The 18,789-nt window shown below is 47.7% G+C and overlaps 5 protein-coding genes across 5 annotated transcripts; 4 read left to right on the top strand and 1 right to left on the bottom strand.

The window, feature by feature from the left end:
* Nucleotides 1-2,679: 2,679 nt before the first annotated feature.
* BDV27DRAFT_159348 (uncharacterized protein) lies at nt 2,680-6,039 on the top strand (the record flags this gene model as incomplete). Its single annotated transcript, XM_032072852.1, has 4 exons — nt 2,680-2,979; nt 3,035-3,273; nt 3,329-3,491; nt 3,547-6,039. 4 exons carry the CDS (start codon nt 2,680-2,682, stop codon nt 6,037-6,039), a joined length of 3,195 nt encoding a protein of 1,064 aa, XP_031925938.1.
* A 3,188-nt stretch (nt 6,040-9,227) lies between these two features.
* BDV27DRAFT_159349 (MHYT domain-containing protein) lies at nt 9,228-11,754 on the top strand (the record flags this gene model as incomplete). The annotated part of the gene is made up of 4 exons (XM_032072853.1): nt 9,228-9,382; nt 9,438-10,002; nt 10,057-10,242; nt 10,312-11,754. 4 exons carry the CDS (start codon nt 9,228-9,230, stop codon nt 11,752-11,754), a joined length of 2,349 nt encoding a protein of 782 aa, XP_031925939.1.
* A 905-nt stretch (nt 11,755-12,659) lies between these two features.
* On the bottom strand, nt 12,660-15,131 carry BDV27DRAFT_130847 (OTU domain-containing protein). The gene is made up of 3 exons (XM_032067506.1): nt 14,699-15,131; nt 14,161-14,588; nt 12,660-14,111 (listed from the first exon to the last, which is right to left on the bottom strand). Exons 1-3 carry the CDS (start codon nt 14,997-14,999, stop codon nt 13,347-13,349), a joined length of 1,494 nt encoding a protein of 497 aa, XP_031925940.1. The 5' UTR covers nt 15,000-15,131; the 3' UTR covers nt 12,660-13,346.
* Nucleotides 15,132-15,725: 594 nt separating this feature from the next.
* BDV27DRAFT_130848 (FAD-dependent oxidoreductase) lies at nt 15,726-17,204 on the top strand. Its single transcript, XM_032067507.1, has 5 exons — nt 15,726-15,839; nt 15,899-16,036; nt 16,102-16,205; nt 16,261-16,364; nt 16,422-17,204. The coding sequence occupies exons 1-5, from the start codon at nt 15,811-15,813 to the stop codon at nt 17,139-17,141; spliced, it is 1,095 nt and encodes a 364-aa protein (XP_031925941.1). The 5' UTR covers nt 15,726-15,810; the 3' UTR covers nt 17,142-17,204.
* A 185-nt stretch (nt 17,205-17,389) lies between these two features.
* On the top strand, nt 17,390-18,683 carry BDV27DRAFT_13726 (uncharacterized protein). Its single transcript, XM_032068948.1, has 2 exons — nt 17,390-18,198; nt 18,275-18,683. Exons 1-2 carry the CDS (start codon nt 17,475-17,477, stop codon nt 18,586-18,588), a joined length of 1,038 nt encoding a protein of 345 aa, XP_031925942.1. The 5' UTR covers nt 17,390-17,474; the 3' UTR covers nt 18,589-18,683.
* The last annotated feature ends 106 nt before the right edge of the window (nt 18,684-18,789 follow it).

The following is an 18,789-nucleotide window of genomic DNA, read 5'->3' on the forward strand; positions in this document are numbered from 1 at the left end:
AAATACTACTTGACAGTGTGCGATCCGATAGCGCAAGATGTTACATCCATATATGAGTACCCCCGCAGCATACTTGGACTAGTCAGTAAGACCAATGACGTTACTGGCAGAATAACCGACGTCTTTAGGAAGCTCTGTCGCCAAGCTTCTTGATCCAAAGCTTTGTATTCGACAGTCACACGCTAGTCCACGTTGCTCATCTCGCTGAATAACGGGTCCCGGAGAACCATAGAGCCTTCCACACGACCTTCAACAGAAGACAAATCTGTGGTATCTCTGCAAAATCTGCTGTACAAATAAAGGTTCTGTAAAGTGCACGGAGGGGCATGGACAAGCAACCCCTTCGTAGAAAATTCTTGAATGAGCCAAAGTAGAATCAAGCTGCGAGCTTCTCGAGCAGTCATCCACCGCGCGGTGGCCAGACGCAACTTTTAAACCCGCCAGAGATAGCGTATGTCAGATTGGATCTCAATTTGAACGGGATCTTGGTAGCCAACATGGTGGGGATAGAAGCTTTTATGGTATTTCATCGCCCACACGAAGATTGAATTAACTCTCGGGCCAGTCCGTCTTGACATATAGGGAGAGCCTTCATGCAAGTAGTCGTCAGTCAGAAGTTGAAGCGATATGAACAGAGCAACAGAAAGAATGATGCGTGGCTTCTTAGAAATCTTGCAGCTACGGGAACAGGCTTGACTGTTTCGTGGAAAAGCAGCTAAACAGACTTGGAAGCAGAAGTTTACAAAGAGACGTGTCATGATCAGACACCTGATATGTCGCTGAGCCAATATCGCTATTTGAGAAAAGGGCAGGTAGGACGATATGTTCCGGTTCGGTTGCCAATTGATCTGGTTTCATTATCGTGCCATAGGGGGAAGTCCGGGGCCAGTTTGTCCACTCATAGAAGCCCCATGGACAAGACAGCGTAATCTCCTACTTCCCAAAATGTCATTCAACAACTTGAACTTGTTCTCCTTGTGCCTCCCGTGCTCTTAACCACTTCCCTAAGTCAAGTAATATCACTTTCATGCATATTGATTAACTGGGATAAAGAACCAACTGTTCAACCGAAACTGTACGACAATTCCATGTCTCGAGCCTTTTTTTAGTCTCATAGGATTCTTTTTTTAGCAGCTAGTGCATGTACACTGTACAGTGAATAGTGAGGAAAGATGGGAGAAGATTAACAGGCGGCAACTTTAAGCAAACAGTGCATTAGGGTGTAAACTTAATTGTTTAGGCTCGAATAGTCTATTTTGAACCCCATCCTGTCGATCATTCATTCATTTCACATCCAGGTGACTATAATTAGACAGAACCTTGGCGAAAGATACAGGAACTAAGAAAAAGGAAATGGCATCATATCTTCTCGCATTCAAGTCGATCAGTTAAGGCCCTCATTATCATTGATATAATATTTGGATACGTAGGATATCAGAATTATCAATGGGACTTCTATGAACCAGCGATCCTAAGACAATATAAAGTGATTAACACTGTGATGACAGACATGCCCTCAGATCTATACTGAGGCAGAGACACTTGGTCGTGGTTAACTGGACATTTGGTTGATAGAACTAATGGCATCGTATGGTTATAGAGCATAGGTATATTATGTTGAACTTGGGGGCTTAGATCTCTACACGCCCATGGCCCTGGGATATATAATAGAGACGTAAGCTTGAAGACTGATTACAAACCTTTATCTTTATAGAACTACATATCCTATAGTACTGGAAGTACTTGAGATTCTATATTGAGCAGGTTCCTATTTCCAAGCAAGATCCGACTTCTCTTCAAGTCATTTTGGATTTCATACTTAATCCAGGTATAAAGGCATTACCTTAGTAGACAGGGCAATCAGCCACTCATCTAGCCTAGTAAGCTCTCAGTAGACCAAGTGACTAATGTCATTATTAATTGACCCACTGCGTTGATATATAGGATAAAGGCGGAACTACATACACTTAAAAGTTAGGCACATTATGATAAACGGTCATCCTGCTTTAAAAACCGTGGTTAGCAGATTGTCACAGCAAGGGATCCACTGTTGCCACAGAAGAATGACTGATAACATACATACAAAAAGAATGAATAAAACGCATACACACAAAAGCCTGGTACATATACTAGAATTCGAAAGATGCTAAAATATTCAAGATAATGACGGCTCTGCTCGGGAATAGTCATTGATTGCTTTGTTCTCAGAGACACCTGTTGGGCTAAGACTTAACTAGTATATGCAACTGCACTTATCTAGTAGGTAGGGTAAGCGTACGGCCCCAACGCTAGTACTAGTATATAGTAGTCCACTTAAAACCATAAGCACGACGCCTTGTAGTATTTGCTGTATCCACAAAGCACACAAGATTCACTGCTCTCCACCTGTCAGCTGACCGGATCTTTTTATCGGTTATAGACGATAGCCCCTATCCCTGTCCCTCCTGTGGAGCTTGCGCTGATATGGTCCGCGTTGTTTTATCATTTCTTTTTATATGGATATGTAGTGCATCCCTTCCGCGTTGCGCCTAGTCTTCGTTCCCTGACTCCTAGCCTGCCTCTAGCACGGTCTCTTCTTTAAATAGTTCTCGAGGGTCGAGAGGCTCTCTGACAGTAAGTTGAGTTCACTTCATTTCTTAGTTAGGGCGTATTACAACTAGTTATCTTTTCTTACTTACAATGACTGCTCCAGAACTATCCTCGTTCGATCCTCGGAAGCAACTCATCCCCAACATCATTGACCATTATGCTCAGGTTAAGCCCGATACTATCTATGCTAAATACCCTATCTCCTCCATGAGTTACGAAGATGGATATTGCCCAATTACCTTCAGAGCCCTAGCCAATGCCATCAATGGTATCGCTTGGTGGTTAACTGAAAAGCTGGGCCCGGGACATGGGGAGATCCTCGCATACGTAGGGCCCAATGACTTACGATATCCAGCCTTGGTGCTTGGCGCTGTCAAAGCTGGATATTGTGTAAGTGGGATGAGCCATCTTTCCATGACAAGTAAATGTTAATCTGGTTATCCAGATGTTCCTCACTTCACCACGGAATAGCGTGGTCGCTCATAGCAGTCTGTTCAAGCGGCTCAACTGCACCACCCTGATTAGCCCCGTGCCGAGACCACCAGCCATCACAACTATCCTAGAGGCATACACCCTAAATGTTCTGGATGCCCCTAGTGTGGATGAGCTGGTGAGCAAGGAATATCCCCATTTCAACTTTCCGAAGACTTATCCGGAAGCCGCCACAGAGATTTTGGCTGTTCTGTATGCCCTGTCCCTTATAAGATCCATCAGACACATCTAATGCTGACCCAATTAGCCACACGTCTGGTTCGACGGGTATCCCAAAACCGATTTTCTGGACCCACGATACTGCTTGCAAACATATGGAGGTGGTGGTTCTGGAACCCCCAGCAGGATATGAGAGCCTGGACCACTGGAACCGGGCCAGGAGGATGTATTTAGTTCCGCCTCCCTTTCATGTAAGCTTCTTTGATGCCCTTTAAGCTAGTGCATATGATCTAATGATTTGAAAAGGCAGCCGGTCTTGCCTACCTACACTTCATCGTCTTGGCTGTCGGCATCAGTCTGATCTTGCCAACATCCGGCGGTCTTCCCACTGCAGCCGCCCTGGTCGACGCAAGAAAACGTACCCCCTTCGAGACTGCCTTGATCGTGCCGTCGATCGTCCAGGAACTGGCACAGAGCCCGGATCTCCTGGACTATTGTAGCAAACATCTAACACATCTCATCTACTGCGGAGGGGACCTTCCTCAGCAGATCGGTGACACAGTAGCTGCCAAGATAAGGTTGGTGAACCAGTATGGTGCGTCTGAGGTAGGGATGGTCCCTTCCATCTACTCCAAGACCAGTCGTGATCCCCTTAAGGACTGGCGCTATATCCACTTCCACCCCAGCATGGGAGTCGAACTCCGTAACATCGCCGGGGAGGAGTACGAGATGGTTATAGCCCGAAACCCTGAACGTGAGCGTTATCAGTTTCCTTTTACGCTTTTCCCTGATTTACAGGAATATCACACTTCAGACCTGTTCGTGCGACATCCGGATCCCGCTAAGCCTGACCTCTGGCGCTGGTGCGCTCGTGCGGACGACGTGATCGTCTTCCTCAATGGCGAGAAAACCAATCCAGTGTCAATGGAACAGCACATCATTGCGTGTAATCCAGATGTGGCTGCAGCGCTCGTTGCCGGGTCACAGCGCTTCCAAGCCTCTCTGCTAGTAGAAGTGAACGGGAAGAATCTCAGCGTAAGCGAACGCGCTGCGATGATTGAAAAGATTTGGCCCAGCATTGAACAAGCTAATGCTGTTTGTCCCGCACATGCGCGTGTGGCCAAGACTCATATTCTGTTCACGACGCCCGATAAGCCCATGCTTCGCGCCGGTAAGGGAACCATCCAACGAGCCGGCACGCTGGCGCAGTACGCTCCGGAGTTGGATGCCCTGTATATCGATGCGGACAAGCTGGCACAAGACGATAGTGATCAGTCTGGACCAGGATGCACGGAGGATCCTAAGCTTATCTCTGACTATATCCGGCAATCCATCCTTGCCATCACTGGGTGGAATGCGAACAAGCTGACGGATACGGAGAATTGGTTCAGTTTCGGGCTGGACTCCCTGCAAACAATCACTGCCACTCGCATTTTTAAGCGTGGGCTTGACTCTCCTACCCTCACCCCAAACCTGATCTATCTCTATCCAACGGTGATGGATCTGACGCAAGCGGTACTACACCTTCAGCACCACCAGGAGGCGTCCAGAGAAGCTCAGAAGGAGGCCCAATTACAAGATCGAGACCAGCTGCTGCAGGAACTCATCGGACAGCTGGCCACCGGCACCGCTCATACTGAAACCCCCAAGGCCCATACTGTTTTACTCACTGGCTCGACGGGCAATCTAGGAACCTACATGCTTGACACACTCTTAAGGAATCCAAGGGTGGAGCATATACATTGTCTTAATAGGAAGGATAATGCGATTGACGTGCAACGTAAGAAGAGCGAAGCATACAATTTAAACTCAGATACATCGCGCGTGAGCTTTTGGTCTGCAGATCTCTCGCAGCCGGATTTTGGGCTCCAGTCCGATATTCTTCAGATGCTGCAGTCAACAGTCACCCTCGTGATCCACAATGCCTGGGCTGTTAATTTCAATCTCTCTCTGGCGTCCTTTAGGCCTAGCTTGGTGGGAATGGTGAATTTGATCAACTTCATCCGCAACGCCACTCAGTCCCCGCATCTTTTCTTCATCTCTTCTATCAGCTCCACCATGGGTCACCGCACTGACACGGGCTTGACTCCGGAGGAATTGATCACGACTACCACCCCGGCCCCCAACGGCTACGCCAACAGCAAATACCTCGCAGAACACCTTCTCGCCCAGGCTGCCAAACAGAGCTCTTTGCATGCTTCTTTCGCCCGTGTAGGCCAGATCGCGGGCCCCGTGCGGTCTCGTGGCTTGTGGAATAAGACAGAGTGGTTTCCCAGTCTCGTCCTGAGCTCCCTGCACGTTGGTGCTCTCCCCGACACCCTCGGGCCGGCTCTCGGCCGCATTGACTGGGTACCAATTGACCTTTTGGCCGAAATATTAATCGACCTAGCTCTAAACAAGAACAAGACAGCCAACGACTCTGTCAATGTCTTTCATCCGGTGAACCTGCACCCCCTGACCTGGGAAGCAATCCGGCCCATCGTGGCAGATGCTCTCCTCAAAACGTCCGGGAAATCAGCTGAGATTATTCCCTTCCGAGCCTGGGTCCAGCGCATCCGGCAGGACATCGAGACAGCTGGCGCTGGCGGCAAGGTCCTTAGCGAAGAGGAGCTGCAGGCGCACGTAGCTAAGAACCCTGCCGTCAAGCTGCTTGAATTCTTCGAGGATATCATGTCCAACCCTACGCGGGATAACGTGCTGGATACGCAGCTCACTGCGCAGCGCAGTGGGAAATTGCAAGCCGTGGAGGCTGTCAAGCCGGAATGGATCCAGAAGTGGGTTGGGGAGTGGGTTCAGTGATCTTTCATCGCGCTGCCTCCATAAGGGGCTATAAGATGCTTTGTCTACCCGAAGCTGAAGTGTTCGGCTTTAATGAACCGAATTAATGGATCATAACATACTACTGCTGTGTACGTACCATTCTAGAATAGCAGTCGGGGCTAGTGAGAATTTCCAATATAGAGAGCTGGGCGTCCGCTTCACGTTTACCTCAAAAATCAATGACCTATGTATTGCAGTGAAAATATTGTTAAGGGTTATTTAACAGACAATAGTGGCTATTCTATACTCCTAGTCACCGTACTCTTGGTTCAAATACCGGATCTTCCCCCATTTCGGTGTTTATATATAAGTCTGTATAAGTTATGCACACAATACGATGTTGGAATGGACCTTTGATAGTATAATGTCGCATATGCGCTTCGTGGAAATAAGTAATGCAGGATTATTACTTGCAGAGGGTGGGGAAATGCATGGATGCAAATGTAAGGGGATGAGAATGCCGGATGCAACGAGAGCATCAGCCACGAACTACAGACGGGACTCATGATATTAAGTTAATGGGCTAGCCATCCCCTTCGGTTATATCGGCCAAGTAAATCCCCAAATAATTATAAGCCGAATATCTGCCTTTTACTTAGCGCTACCTACTTGAAGCGCTCATCCTAGTTAACATAAAAAGTGCTACCCTTTAACCCTTATCAAGGAGCCCAATTTTGAACCGCTTCCGGCAATGAATCAGTACAGTACAGTATCTAACAGGTCTACAACTCAGCTATTTATCTCCAAGCCTCTATCCCTATTATCTAGTATAGATTAGGGCAGGTGTCACATGATCCACGGGTTTACTATGTAAAGCGAATGTCACAACAAAGCTCCACTCCACCATCATGCAATATTCGATGCTTTTATATACGTAGTGCCGGTGTAAGCCGAGATCTCCACCATGCAAGGATTTACTTCCCGGGTTGCGGTTCCACTGTTAGCAATTTTCAGCTTGAATGGATAGATTAAAGGACTTGCACCTGGCGGGTGGTTTCTGAATTAGGACACTTTGTCGGTATTGTGTATTGTTGAAACAAATTTAAGCCGCGTTGTTGCAAGAACTGGTATGTACAATGGATACAGAGCCACTACTCCGGAAGTAGATTGTTGACCGGCTGGCTGACGCCGCAAAAACAAAGTCGAACTCTGGTTTAAGAGATCTGGAGGGACCGATTGGTTGAAGGTGAGGTTAGGGTAAACTCTGTACTATTGGACAAAATCCTACGCAGGTACGGGGTACAGTACCTAGGAACGTACATCACTTCCAGGTACAGTACATACATAGGATCCCTAGGCACATGTAAAAACGGTCATTGGAGTCTCTAGCGTATGAATCAACGATAAGGGCCCTTTTCTGAAGCGGTACATCTGATATGAACACTTTCGTATGTGTACCCCACTCAATTGATTAATTTCTCAGTCAATTAATCAAGACGAAAGTAACATATGAGGCGTGACAAATGAAAAGAGATTGAAACAATTAACTTGGGTTTTTTTCTCGCCCTCGCGTATGTTTCGGTCAAGCCGGGCCCAGTGCGAATCGGGATAAGCGTCGATCGCATCGGCCATCATCCACGAGTCACGAGCCAGCGCAGTGGACCTCACAAGAAATTTTGCTCAACAACAGTCCCCTCTGTGCCTACATCCATTGGCTCGAGACGCTTATGACTACCTGGGTAGTATCCACTGCTCTGGGTTGATTACTCTTTGTCTCTTCCGACCCAGACAACATGCCCGATCTTGTTCATGCACGGCGAACCCTTCCCATTAAACTTCGTCTAAAAAGCGCTTTGGCCGACACCACGAGCTTACGAACAAGTCAGACACTTAACGTTCTCTCGAGACTATGTTTTGCGAGATTATCTCAAGTCTAACATTTCAAACTTTCAGGTATGAACAACCCAATCAGCGAATGAACCTAATCGATTCATATTGTTCTTGACTTGTGGTCTCCACTACATCGGAGTTTTGTTGCCCTCTGCGGACCGAGGATGACTACGAATGGATATAGCCTTGAAACAGTTACGTATGATCTCGAATCTTGAAGCCCTAGATTTATCAGCTACCGGGTGTGTCGGTGTCTAGGTTGCAGTGGGTATACACAATCTAAAGATCTCGGGCAATAACACCAAAAAAAAAAAAAAATCTTTTTGGTGGAGCCTTGTCTCTCAAGCACGCCGAGACTCGAGAGCGAGTGCTACTCCAGGGGTCGCATCCTAGGTTCGAATCGGAGAAGAGCGAATCCTTTGGGTGCGGCGGCGCAGCTGAACCCATGGTTAGCGTATCTTCCTGGAAGCAATCGGCTCCTTCGGTCCCTACCACTCGGACCCATATCAAGACTACAATTATATTGTCATCCACCTTTGTTTACCCACAAGGAAGGAAAGAGGGGGAGATGAAAAAGAAAAAATTTAAAGAAAAAAAAGAAAAGAAAAAAGAAAAGAAAAGAAAAACGAAAAACCCCACCAAGAAAAACAGAATAAGAAGCATGTTGTGGCTGATAGGCCATAGCCTTGAATTTATCAGACCGTGGCCAGGCCCTTGCTTTTGTAGTTGGGACCTGAATCGTCAGAGTTTATGCCCCATCGTTCCCTTCCAGCCAACTACGATCCGATCCCTCGATCGTTTCAGTGGTATCCAGCGAATTTCCACGTTTTTCGGCTGATTGCTATGGATCTTCCAAGCCTCCATGTCTTTAGCTCGTGGTAGGAGCCCAAGTCCACGGGCCAGGTTTTCTCTTTAGTTACGCTTGTTAAATTGACGTACATTTACTAACAGGGATGTAAAGCGGATCCCATACACACCCGAGGGACAAAATACGATGTCCAGCTACGCCCTCGCTTATTCCTCCTTTTATTGTCCCGCGCTACGTTGTAACCTTGGGACTGATGGAGCCGCCCACGAGGGACAGGAAACGGTGGTGGAGTATCTGCTAGAGTTTAATTGTTATAATAGCAAGATCCTTCCCTATGTGTGATCGCATTTGTCAATGCGTCAGCCTTAACTTCCAAATTTGCTGTATCCTTTCTTGAATGTAGACTTCCCAGTGATCCCAAACATGCACCTACAGTGAACTCTCTTGAGTATTTCTCTTTTTATACATCGTGCCCACGATCAATGAAGTCATAAGTGCTTCCAGTGTCCCTATAGTCCTCATTCGCAGAATGTCGAATGCAGACGCCCCTGTCGAGAGGGCACCCGTCGGGGTGTCATACCTGGCCGGGTTTATTTTCCTTTCCTACGTGGTCAGCATGATGGGATGCACTACAACATTAGAACTTCTCCATCGAAGGACGGCGAGAGCCGGTTTGTACAATTGGTACGAGCATGATGTCTTGCACAAGAGAATGATGTCGGGTTGCTAATCTTCATAGGTACCTATTGCTCACCTCTTCGGTAGCCATGGGAGGTGTTGGTATATGGTGTATGCATTTCATTGGGAACCGAGCGATTGTTCTTGGCAACGGGGAACCAGACATCCAGATCCTTTACAGCATGACTTTCACAGGTGTCTCATTTGTCTTGCCAGTGGTTGTTCTTCTCGCCGCTTTCTACGCTATCGGCACAAGTGAGAAAGCTGGGTATATCCGAATCATGGCGGGAGGCGTGCTGACTGGCTCATCGGTCTGCGGTATGCATTATATTGGGCAGCTGGGGATTGCTAACTATCAATGCTCCTATCGAGCTGCCAATGTAGCCGGCTCGGCCGTCATCGCCGTCTTCGCTAGTACTACCGCTTTGAGCATCTTTTTTCGATGGAGAGCTACCTGGACGGATAGCTGGTGGAGACGAGGCATATGTGGGTGCTTGCTGGCTGCAGCTGTTTCCGGTATGCACTGGACGGCTGCAGTGGGAACGTCGTACCGAAGTCATGATCGGTCTGTCAAAAAGGGTGGCCAGCTTTCTCGCACCCAGACTGTGATTATCTGTGCTGTCTTGGTTAGTTTCCTAGGGTTTTCGACCGCATGGTTCTAATTAACTGACATTATACAGGCATGCGTTGCTTGTGGTGTGCTGTCCGCATGTGCCATAGTTGCTGGTGGACACCGCAGGAAGCTCAGAGCACAAGCCCAGCAGCTGGTCTTGACCTGTGCTTTCTTCGACTCCGAAGGTCGGATCATGGTCACACCACATGCATTACTTCCAAGCCGGAAGATCGTTGACCGGTACATTGGCAGGGTAAGTTGTTTTTCGATGATCCTCGGTGCGGTTTTCTGGCCATCACTAACCAGTATACTTCCTCTTTAGACATTTAATGAAGACGATCTTACGCGGACGCACCCTGCTTTCCTCTGGGCTGTTCGAGCGAGTAGAAACTGGAAACTAGTGAGAGACGCTGTGCCCCTCATGAGAGGCCGAATAGAGTCAGATGAAGCCACATTGGCGCATTATATCTCCAAGGGAGTTGTCTCGGACCAAGAGGCTGAATTGCAACCGCACTTCGATGATCTATTCAAACGCCACTTTTGTGTGACCGCCCAGGACCTGGCCGATGAAGTTCGACAGCCGTTACAGGATATGGGAATGCTATATGACCACGTTTTGGCAACGTCTACTCCATCGTCGCGCTTCTCCCGTGCGATGGGGTACTCGATGATACGCGCAGGAAAAGGTCAACTCTTGTTCACAGTGCGTCAACTGAAGAAACACGAAGCTAGCCGTATGGCAGCAGCAGGTTTCCGATTTACAACCATTGAAAACGTTACCTCCATCTTGTCTCGTCGGATTCACGTGCCTGCCTTAAGCTTGGGAACCCATCTCAAGGACATGAGAGACTACGCATCGTCACACCGTATATTCGAACCCGGAGTCCACCTTATCTCGTTTATCATGCGCCCTACGATCCATGACCATTTCGAAGTGTTGACTGCCAAGGGTACCGGCAACCCCTTACCATCGTCGACTTTATCGACTAAGCGTCTCCAAATTAAACATCTGGAAATGATAGCACATATGGAAGGGTGGACCATGTCAACTTGCCTAAATTGGTTGAAATCGGAAAATGCGCGAGCCTACAAGGATATCGACGAATTCCGCGAGCAGCTAATCCACGCGATAACGGCTCTTTCTTCTTCTCTTCCGCCGGATGTCAACCTAGCATCTAAATTCTCCGCTCGGCCCCTCATCGCTCCCTGCCGTATCAATAGGATCTCAGATGGACAGAACTGCATCCTCCTGCCATTCTGCGTGGTAGGATCTCTAGATACACAAATCTCAAACCCAGACTACAACTTTACCCCTCTCCGTCTTTTCCGCGTACAGCAGCAGACGAACGATGGCCTCAGCGAGAGTGACGGTTTCGCTAAAGAACTCAGCGAAGACCTTTTATACTCAAAGACTCGCCCAATCTCATCCACAGACTCCGACTTTACTGACTCCATACGCTCCAAGATTCGCTTCTGGAACCCCCGCAAACTGCCCGATTCAATGCTCAAGACTGACTCGCAAGAGTCTCTCTCCGACAACACTCTCACGCCTGAGATCATGGTCCGTAAAGAAGTCAAAGTGGATGTCGCTAAGTTGGCCGAACCGGCCTTTGAACCCACATTGGGAAGACATGCTTCACAGACGACTGTTGTTGCCGGTGAAATGGCTTTCAACACTTACGTCGACGAACTGTATAACCTCTGTTATTCTCCTGGTGTTCGGCTTCGACCAGATCCCGCATTCAGCCGAAAGTCCATTCGTTGAGACGGAACAAAGAATATCTACACTATCCTTATGAACAATCGCTTCGGAGGTTGAAAAGAGTCGATCCGAAATTCCACTCGCTGGACGCTCCACCCAAGCCAGAACCAACCCACGCACGGTTCTGAGCTAGTTCCCAACCAAGGGAACCGAATATTAAAGAGTTTTCCACGGCTCCGACCGAACATCCGTCTACTGCGCATTACGATCATGATGCTAGACACACCGCTATGTCTGCAAATAATCACGACATCCAACCTCATGCCCATGGGCAGGGCCCATGTCAATACGCAAGATCGTCAGGACACTGATGATCGTGCTCTGGTGGGAAGATAAGGCCTTCCCCTGCAAGTCTTTTCAGCACCCTTCGTTCTTGTGACGATTTATTCTTAAATTCTTCGACGATAGATTACATATACCCTTCTCATGACAAGCAGCAATCTTTCTTCTTTCTTCTTTCTTTCTTTCTTTCTTTCTTTCTTTCTCATATTAAGTACAATGTAATGTATATATGAATATCGTCACGTCAGCTTTTCAAACATATATCTACTATCCTCATTCTCTTCGACTTCCACTTTCATTTATTTTCTCTTGTGTTTTCATTTTCTCAGTCTTGTGAATATATATTGTACAATATATCCTAGCGATCTGTATTTACTAGTCTTAATGTACTACGTTTGAACTCGAAGTTCAAGGTCTGTAAAGTCTTCATTCATCGGCATAGTTCCTCGGTGAGCGGCTGGCTGGTCTAGCTCTTGGAATCCAAAACACCAAAATACCAATAATTATGATTGATTTGATATGGGAGCATCTATATTACAGTTCCTTATATCACTGTGTTGTACCGAATGATTCCTAGACATACCCTAAGCACGAGTGTTTCTACGATGTTTCATGAATATGGGAAGTAAACCAAGGTATTCGATGATGTATTCAAGTAAAAGCTCGTCTACCCGAGCTATCAATCATTCAAAGATCTATGTCAATGAAATTGATGGCATGTTTAAAATTGACCAATCCCGTCTGACATGGTCCCAGGAAACTCGAATCGTCTAGGAAATCCGAAAAGTGGTAAGATAGAAAAGGAAAAAAAAGCGTAGAAAAGATTCTTCACCGCCCCAAGATGCAACCTGTTCATGATTTTTATGGCTGTACAGATCTTTCAGTCCTGCATGCATGAAATAAGAAACCCAAATCAGAGAAGACCGCCGAACTGAGAAAAGGAAGTTCTTTTTTGTTTCACGCGCAAACCCAATGCAAGACCAAGATGAATGCAAAACCCCCCAACAACGCCTCGTCAAGAAATATCGTATGCTCGAGTGGTGAAATCGTGGCTGACTATCGCAGATAGGTAGTGTGAAATTGTGTGGGTAGATATCGGAGAAAAATGGAAGCAAAACCCGCTCAGTCGTTAATAGGAAATAGATAGCCGACTCTCTTAACCAAAGCGGCAAAAACGCCCAACGTGCTTATTATGAAAGCCCAGTAAACATGGTCGAAGCCAAGTGTGGATATCAGTGTCGTTACGGTCATAGCATAATACGAATTTGATCCAGAAGATCAGAAAGAATGATTAAGCGAGAAGCACACAGACCCTATACAGGTTTTGGAGCGTTCCGACTCTTGGTGAGACGTTGGCTCCGCCGTGGCTTCGGCTCTTCCTTTGGTTCGTTCTTCTGGGTGGCGGGCTCGCTAGAAGCTGGTTTCTGCTTAATCCTGGACTTCTTGTCTTTCTCTAGGTCTCCACTTCTGTCGGATCCCGATCCTGACTCGAAGGAGTCACTTTCTGTCTGGCTAGGGGTTTCTGCAGTCATTGCCTTTTCTGCGACCGCATCCGGGCTGACTCGTAACCGCAAGGAAACAAGGTCATTCTGATCGTCTCGGAAGGCAATCCCAACCGTTACATCAGGAAGGATACGCCGTTTTTGATCTCTGGCTCGGTTACCCCGCATAACCGGTTGAGGGTTATCCTCAAGTTCACTCTCATCTGCGGAGCGCTTGCTACCGGTGCTGAAGGGAGACGAAGACCGTGAGGACGGTTGTTGAAGGCGAGATTTCATGATGGCTTTAGAAGCAGAAGTCTCTGCCGGGTGTGCACTAGTATCTTCGCCAAGTAGATTCTCGAATGCCCTGTCGATGTTACCGCGACATTGTTGAAGCATTCCTACGATGGTGTCCCGGTCATACTTGCCACCAAGACCCTCCTGGATGGCCGATATTTTCCATGGGCTAGCCATATCTACGACAGTGGGTCCAGTCGTCGACGCTTCTTTGTGGACTGTCTGCTCAGCTCTGGGTATACACGGCAAGCCAGTGTGGGGGCCTTCCGTATGCCGTACAGAAGAATAATGGTGGAAATCCTATACAAATCAGAGAACGATACCATAAGGAACAAGATCAATGCCTTACATGAAATGCAATATGCACGGCTTCCCTCTCTTCGTCATCTGAAGCATGAACGTCGCGGAAGTTCTGAATGCCATACATCGTGTAGACATTGACATCCCTTTTATACGACTGGCAAAATGCCTGGATCTCTTCTGCTCCTCCCCAAACGCCCTTTTTCCGAGACTCCGCCACCTTGGAATCAAAGCTCCGCTCTTTATCCTTGGAAGACGGAGGCGCGGGACTGGCTGAGGAGGAGGAACAGTAAGAATATCGAGCCGCCGACGCTGCCGCTCGCCTGGGCGCTCTGCGCTCTCCACCAACGGCGGCTATAAAATTCATAAAGTAATCTTTATTGGCAGCGATGTGATCTGCGAGACGGACACGGATCTCGTCGGCATGAGTGAAATCTCCATATAGTTGGTCAGAGAGGGCGTAATATAAGCAATTGCCTACAAGTCACCGTTAGAGACGTCAGGAAATTCCAAAGTATACGATCCCCATTGCGATGGCAACAGTATATATTATATGAATTGAAAGTCCAATGGCAAGGAAGTTTTACCATCGCCCTCTGTAGGAAGAGCATAGAGCCCTAGTTTGTTGAGACACGGAAGCTCCAGGCATTCCGTCTCCACATTCTTGCTGCGCGTGCTTTTTGACGATTTCGCCTGCGACTGGGGTGGTAGCTTCTGACTTGAACGTCCATCGCTATCGTCTTCTTGTTGCGGTTGTGGTGGTTGGGTTGGGAGCTGTTGTGTTGGGGGGCGTTGGTCGGCCACGGCCTCATCGGCAGGACTAATGGAGTAATGCTGATGGGCCTTGACTACGGGCACGATTCTGCCACCGGTTGGAACATCCGTCATGATTGAGTAGCTCTGCTCGACGAAAGGCCCTCATTGGTGAGGGAGACAGTCGGAGAGCTTCGCCGAGCAGAGGGATATAAGGGACAAGGCAAGAGAGAGTTAAAAAAAGTCACCCTGACAGCTTAGTGAAAGTGGAAAAGGGAAAAAAAGAGGAAAAGCAGCAGGAAGTTTCTCAATACTTTTTCTGGTACGGGGACTGCGGGAGGAAACACACGAACAGCGGTCGTGATCCGAGGAGGCGGTGAAGCCTAATCTTCTCTTTGATTGGTCAGCACTACGTGCAGACACGCCTACCTTCCGATAATGACGAAAGATACAGACGCGCGCTTTTGCGATGCCGGGAGGACCCGTCACTTTTGACATACCCTTCTAGGTAATACTCAAGCCTGAGATAGGAGTTGAAAAGGTTTCTATTTTAATTCGGACAGTTTCTCTGCATATCATTACATTAACTATATTACGAATCATTCCAGAACGTTATATCGCCCATTATCTTAATCCGTAGGTAGGTGCAGGTATGTACCTGTCCCGATGCCCTAAATCGCCCCCCCACCACTCCCGGTAATTTACTTCCTGTTGTCCGCCGGAATTTCTGGGCCAATCATTCCCGGTCGATTAGAGTCAAGTGCTGATAATCCAACGGACAACTTCCCCGGCGGGATTTGTATCCTTGATAATGACGACTATTTAATTCAACTCACCATGTACGGGGCCTTCAATTCCTATCTTCTCCTTATATAGTCTTCATTTCAGTTCCAATTAAAATATCCAGACATACAATAATCCCGAAATCCTGTCCAAAGAAACAGTCATGTCCACAAATAACATAGTGATCCTGGGGTACGGCCAACCCCACACTCTCCTCACTTTCCAGCGCCAAACTGATAGCAACCCAACAGAGCCGGAGTGTCGGGACTCACAACGGCATATCTCCTGTCCAAAGATGCCTCCAACTCAATCACAGTGCTTGCCAAACATATGCCGGGTGACTACGATATAGAATACGCCTCACCTTGGGCAGGTGCCAATTATCTTCCGTACGTTCTACAGGGGTAAACTGCTATATCTTTATATGAAAGAAATCTGTGCTCATCAAGAACAGGGTGGGCAAAGCCAGTAGCTCCCATGGAAAATGGGAACGAAACACCTGGCCTGTCCTTAAGGAGATAACAGAGAAGTATCCGGAGGCTGGAATCCATTTCCAAGGTATGTGGTCTCTCACGCGTTTTATCTTGTACATTAACTAAGTAGATCGCGTCAGATGCGATTGTCTATAATCGTACAAAAGATCAGGGATCAGCAACTGGGGATTGGTTCTCCGAATTGGTGCAGAAGGAGCCTTGGTATAAAGAAGTCGTACCGGATGTACGTTGATTATTCACGCTTTCATCGGAATTACCTCCGCGCTGATCAATATCCCAGTTCCGCAACTTCCCCGACAATGAGCTGGCCCCCGGCATTGACAACGCCTCGGTGTTTACTTCCGTTTGCATCAACACAGCAATCTACCTGCCTTGGTTAATTGGCCAATGTCGCAAGACCGGGGTGATCTTCAAACGAGCAGTGATCAACCATGTGGCCGACGCAGCCAGCTTCCATCATTCAGGAAAGAAAGCCGACGTGGTAGTCAACTGCACTGGCCTTGCATCCAGAAAGCTAGGTGGAGTCAACGACGACAAGCTCCACCCCATCCGTGGCCAAGTCGTCGTGGTCCGCAACGACCCTGGAGCAATGTTCTCAATCTCCGGCACCGATGACGCCGAGGATGAGGTAACCTACATGATGACCCGGGCAGCGGGCGGCGGAACTGTCATCGGAGGTTCGTATCAGAAGGACCAGTGGGATCCGCTACCTGACCCGAACCTGGCCGTGCGCATCATGAAGCGGGCCATTGCTCTCGTTCCGCAACTCGTAGGTGAGGGCCAAGGAATTGAGGGATTAGATGTTATCAGACATGGCGTTGGGCTACGGCCTTTCCGTGAGGACGGCCCACGTATTGAAGCAGATAAGGTTAATGGCGTCTCGGTCGTGCATAACTACGGCCATGGAGGATTTGGATATCAAGCTTCCTTCGGCTGTGCCGCGGAGGCCGTCGACTTGGTTAACGGCATCTTGAAACAGAAGGGTCGGGCTAAGTTGTAGGGTCAATGCACGAGGTCTGAGATATACGGATTAATTATGTACACAAACGAACCGCAACGAAACAGAATGACAGCAAATATTATCTATACAGTAGTAGGGATTCACAAATGTTTTAGTAAAAAATAGTCCAAACCCTAAAAACGAGGTCGCGGATGATGAGCATCATAACGACGTCACCTCCGGACAGGAAGAGTATATAGACTTCACTCTTTACCACAATATTTTCCACAACCGCATCAGATTGTTGCCCAATTGCTATCAAACTGTGCATGCTCGATTGAATAACTGTTGGATTATTCTTCCAGTGTCTCTAAAAGGATAATCCGTCCAGTCATGACTTACAAACCCCCCAAAGTCGAAGAAGACTACTCCGACACGTCCGAACCTCAAAAGCGCAAGCGCGATGAAAAATATCCTGAGCTGGAACCAGCAACTCCTCAGCAAGAATTCGAGACAGGAAAACAACAGCCACCTAGCAAAGCGTCTAAGCCCAATGAAACACCGGCCGAGGAGGATGAGATAAATGCCCAAGGCGAAGTAAATGATGATGAGGATGAAGAGCTTAGCGATGTGTACGAAGAGGGCGAAGAGGACGAAATTGAGGGAGGAAACGACAATAATGAAGATGACGAAGGAGTAGAGGAGAAGGGGGAGGAGGAGGAGGAGGAAGAAGAAGAAGAAGAAGAAGAAAAAGAAAAGGAAGAAAATGAGGAAGACACAGGCAAGCACGGGCCAAAGGTACAAAAGGCTGTTGACAAACTGGGCCGGTGCCCCCTTGATGGCACAAAGATTGCCCAGAAGCCTCTTACAGCATCACCGGAGACACTACTGGCGATGGTTATTGATGCCATGCTGAAGTCGCGCCCGATCTCGCATGATCTGACTCAGCGCACAATAACCAAGGTTATTGATGCTGGGTATCATGATATCCGCAAATTAGGGGATAGTAGCTGGGAGGAGCGCACAATGATTCTGAAGGATGGAGGGTATAATCGGTATAGGGAGCAGGGCGCTACTAATTTAGGAGAATTGGCAGAATTAGTTGATGGCAAATACGGTACGTACAATCGACTCTCGTCTAGACCGTTATAGATGTGAAATATTGTTGCTTGACTAACCCTGAGAACGCTTAGATGGTGATCTCAATAATCTATTGGAAGAGGCACATCACAACCGGGACGAAGTAAGAAAACTCATCAAGGAGATTAAGGGTCTCGGCGATTTAGGTGCCGATCTTTTTTTCAATAATGTACAGAGTGTGTGGCCTGAAATTGCTCCGTTTGTTGACAAACGCAGCCTGCAAACGGCAGATCAGGTTGGGATTGGCACCGATTTGGATGCCATCTACGCCGACCTGAAACGTGATTCAATGAAGATGAGCAGATTGGCCAATGGCTTGTCTGCTGCGAGGTTAGACAAAAGGCAAGGGGAGCTCCTAAGCATTTGATTGCCGCAGTTGATGTAGTATATCTCGTGCACATAGGGCAAGCATAGCTACAACTAAAACTTTTACTAAATACACTCAACTATGCCTGGTTTAGATAACGATTCCCCGTAGTATTGTTTCGCCTTCCTTGCAGAGTAGCCCTTCTCATAAATAAACCATGTTATGTATTTGAAGTAGAAGAATAACTCCAACATTGCAACT

This window comes from Aspergillus caelatus (genome assembly GCF_009193585.1).
Source record: "Aspergillus caelatus strain CBS 763.97 unplaced genomic scaffold BDV27scaffold_129, whole genome shotgun sequence".
NCBI classification, from domain to species: Eukaryota; Fungi; Ascomycota; class Eurotiomycetes; order Eurotiales; family Aspergillaceae; genus Aspergillus; species Aspergillus caelatus.

What these genes read in the sequence shown, in the direction of transcription:
- BDV27DRAFT_13726 (XM_032068948.1), top strand. Translation starts at nt 17,475, where the DNA reads ATGACTTACAAACCCCCCAAAGTCGAAGAAGACTACTCCGACACGTCC. An exon ending in ATTAGTTGATGGCAAATACG is followed by an intron (nt 18,199 to 18,274) that starts GTACGTACAATC and finishes GAGAACGCTTAG; the next exon opens with ATGGTGATCTCAATAATCTA.
- BDV27DRAFT_130848 (XM_032067507.1), top strand. Translation starts at nt 15,811, where the DNA reads ATGTCCACAAATAACATAGTGATCCTGGG. An exon ending in GCAGGTGCCAATTATCTTCC is followed by an intron (nt 16,037 to 16,101) that starts GTACGTTCTACA and finishes CATCAAGAACAG; the next exon opens with GGTGGGCAAAGCCAGTAGCT. An exon ending in ATAAAGAAGTCGTACCGGAT is followed by an intron (nt 16,365 to 16,421) that starts GTACGTTGATTA and finishes TCAATATCCCAG; the next exon opens with TTCCGCAACTTCCCCGACAA.
- BDV27DRAFT_130847 (XM_032067506.1), bottom strand. Translation starts at nt 14,999, where the DNA reads ATGACGGATGTTCCAACCGGTGGCAGAATCGTGCCCGTAGTCAAGGCC. An exon ending in TCTTCCTACAGAGGGCGATG is followed by an intron (nt 14,589 to 14,698) that starts GTAAAACTTCCT and finishes GGTGACTTGTAG; the next exon opens with GCAATTGCTTATATTACGCC. An exon ending in CCGTGCATATTGCATTTCAT is followed by an intron (nt 14,112 to 14,160) that starts GTAAGGCATTGA and finishes TGATTTGTATAG; the next exon opens with GATTTCCACCATTATTCTTC.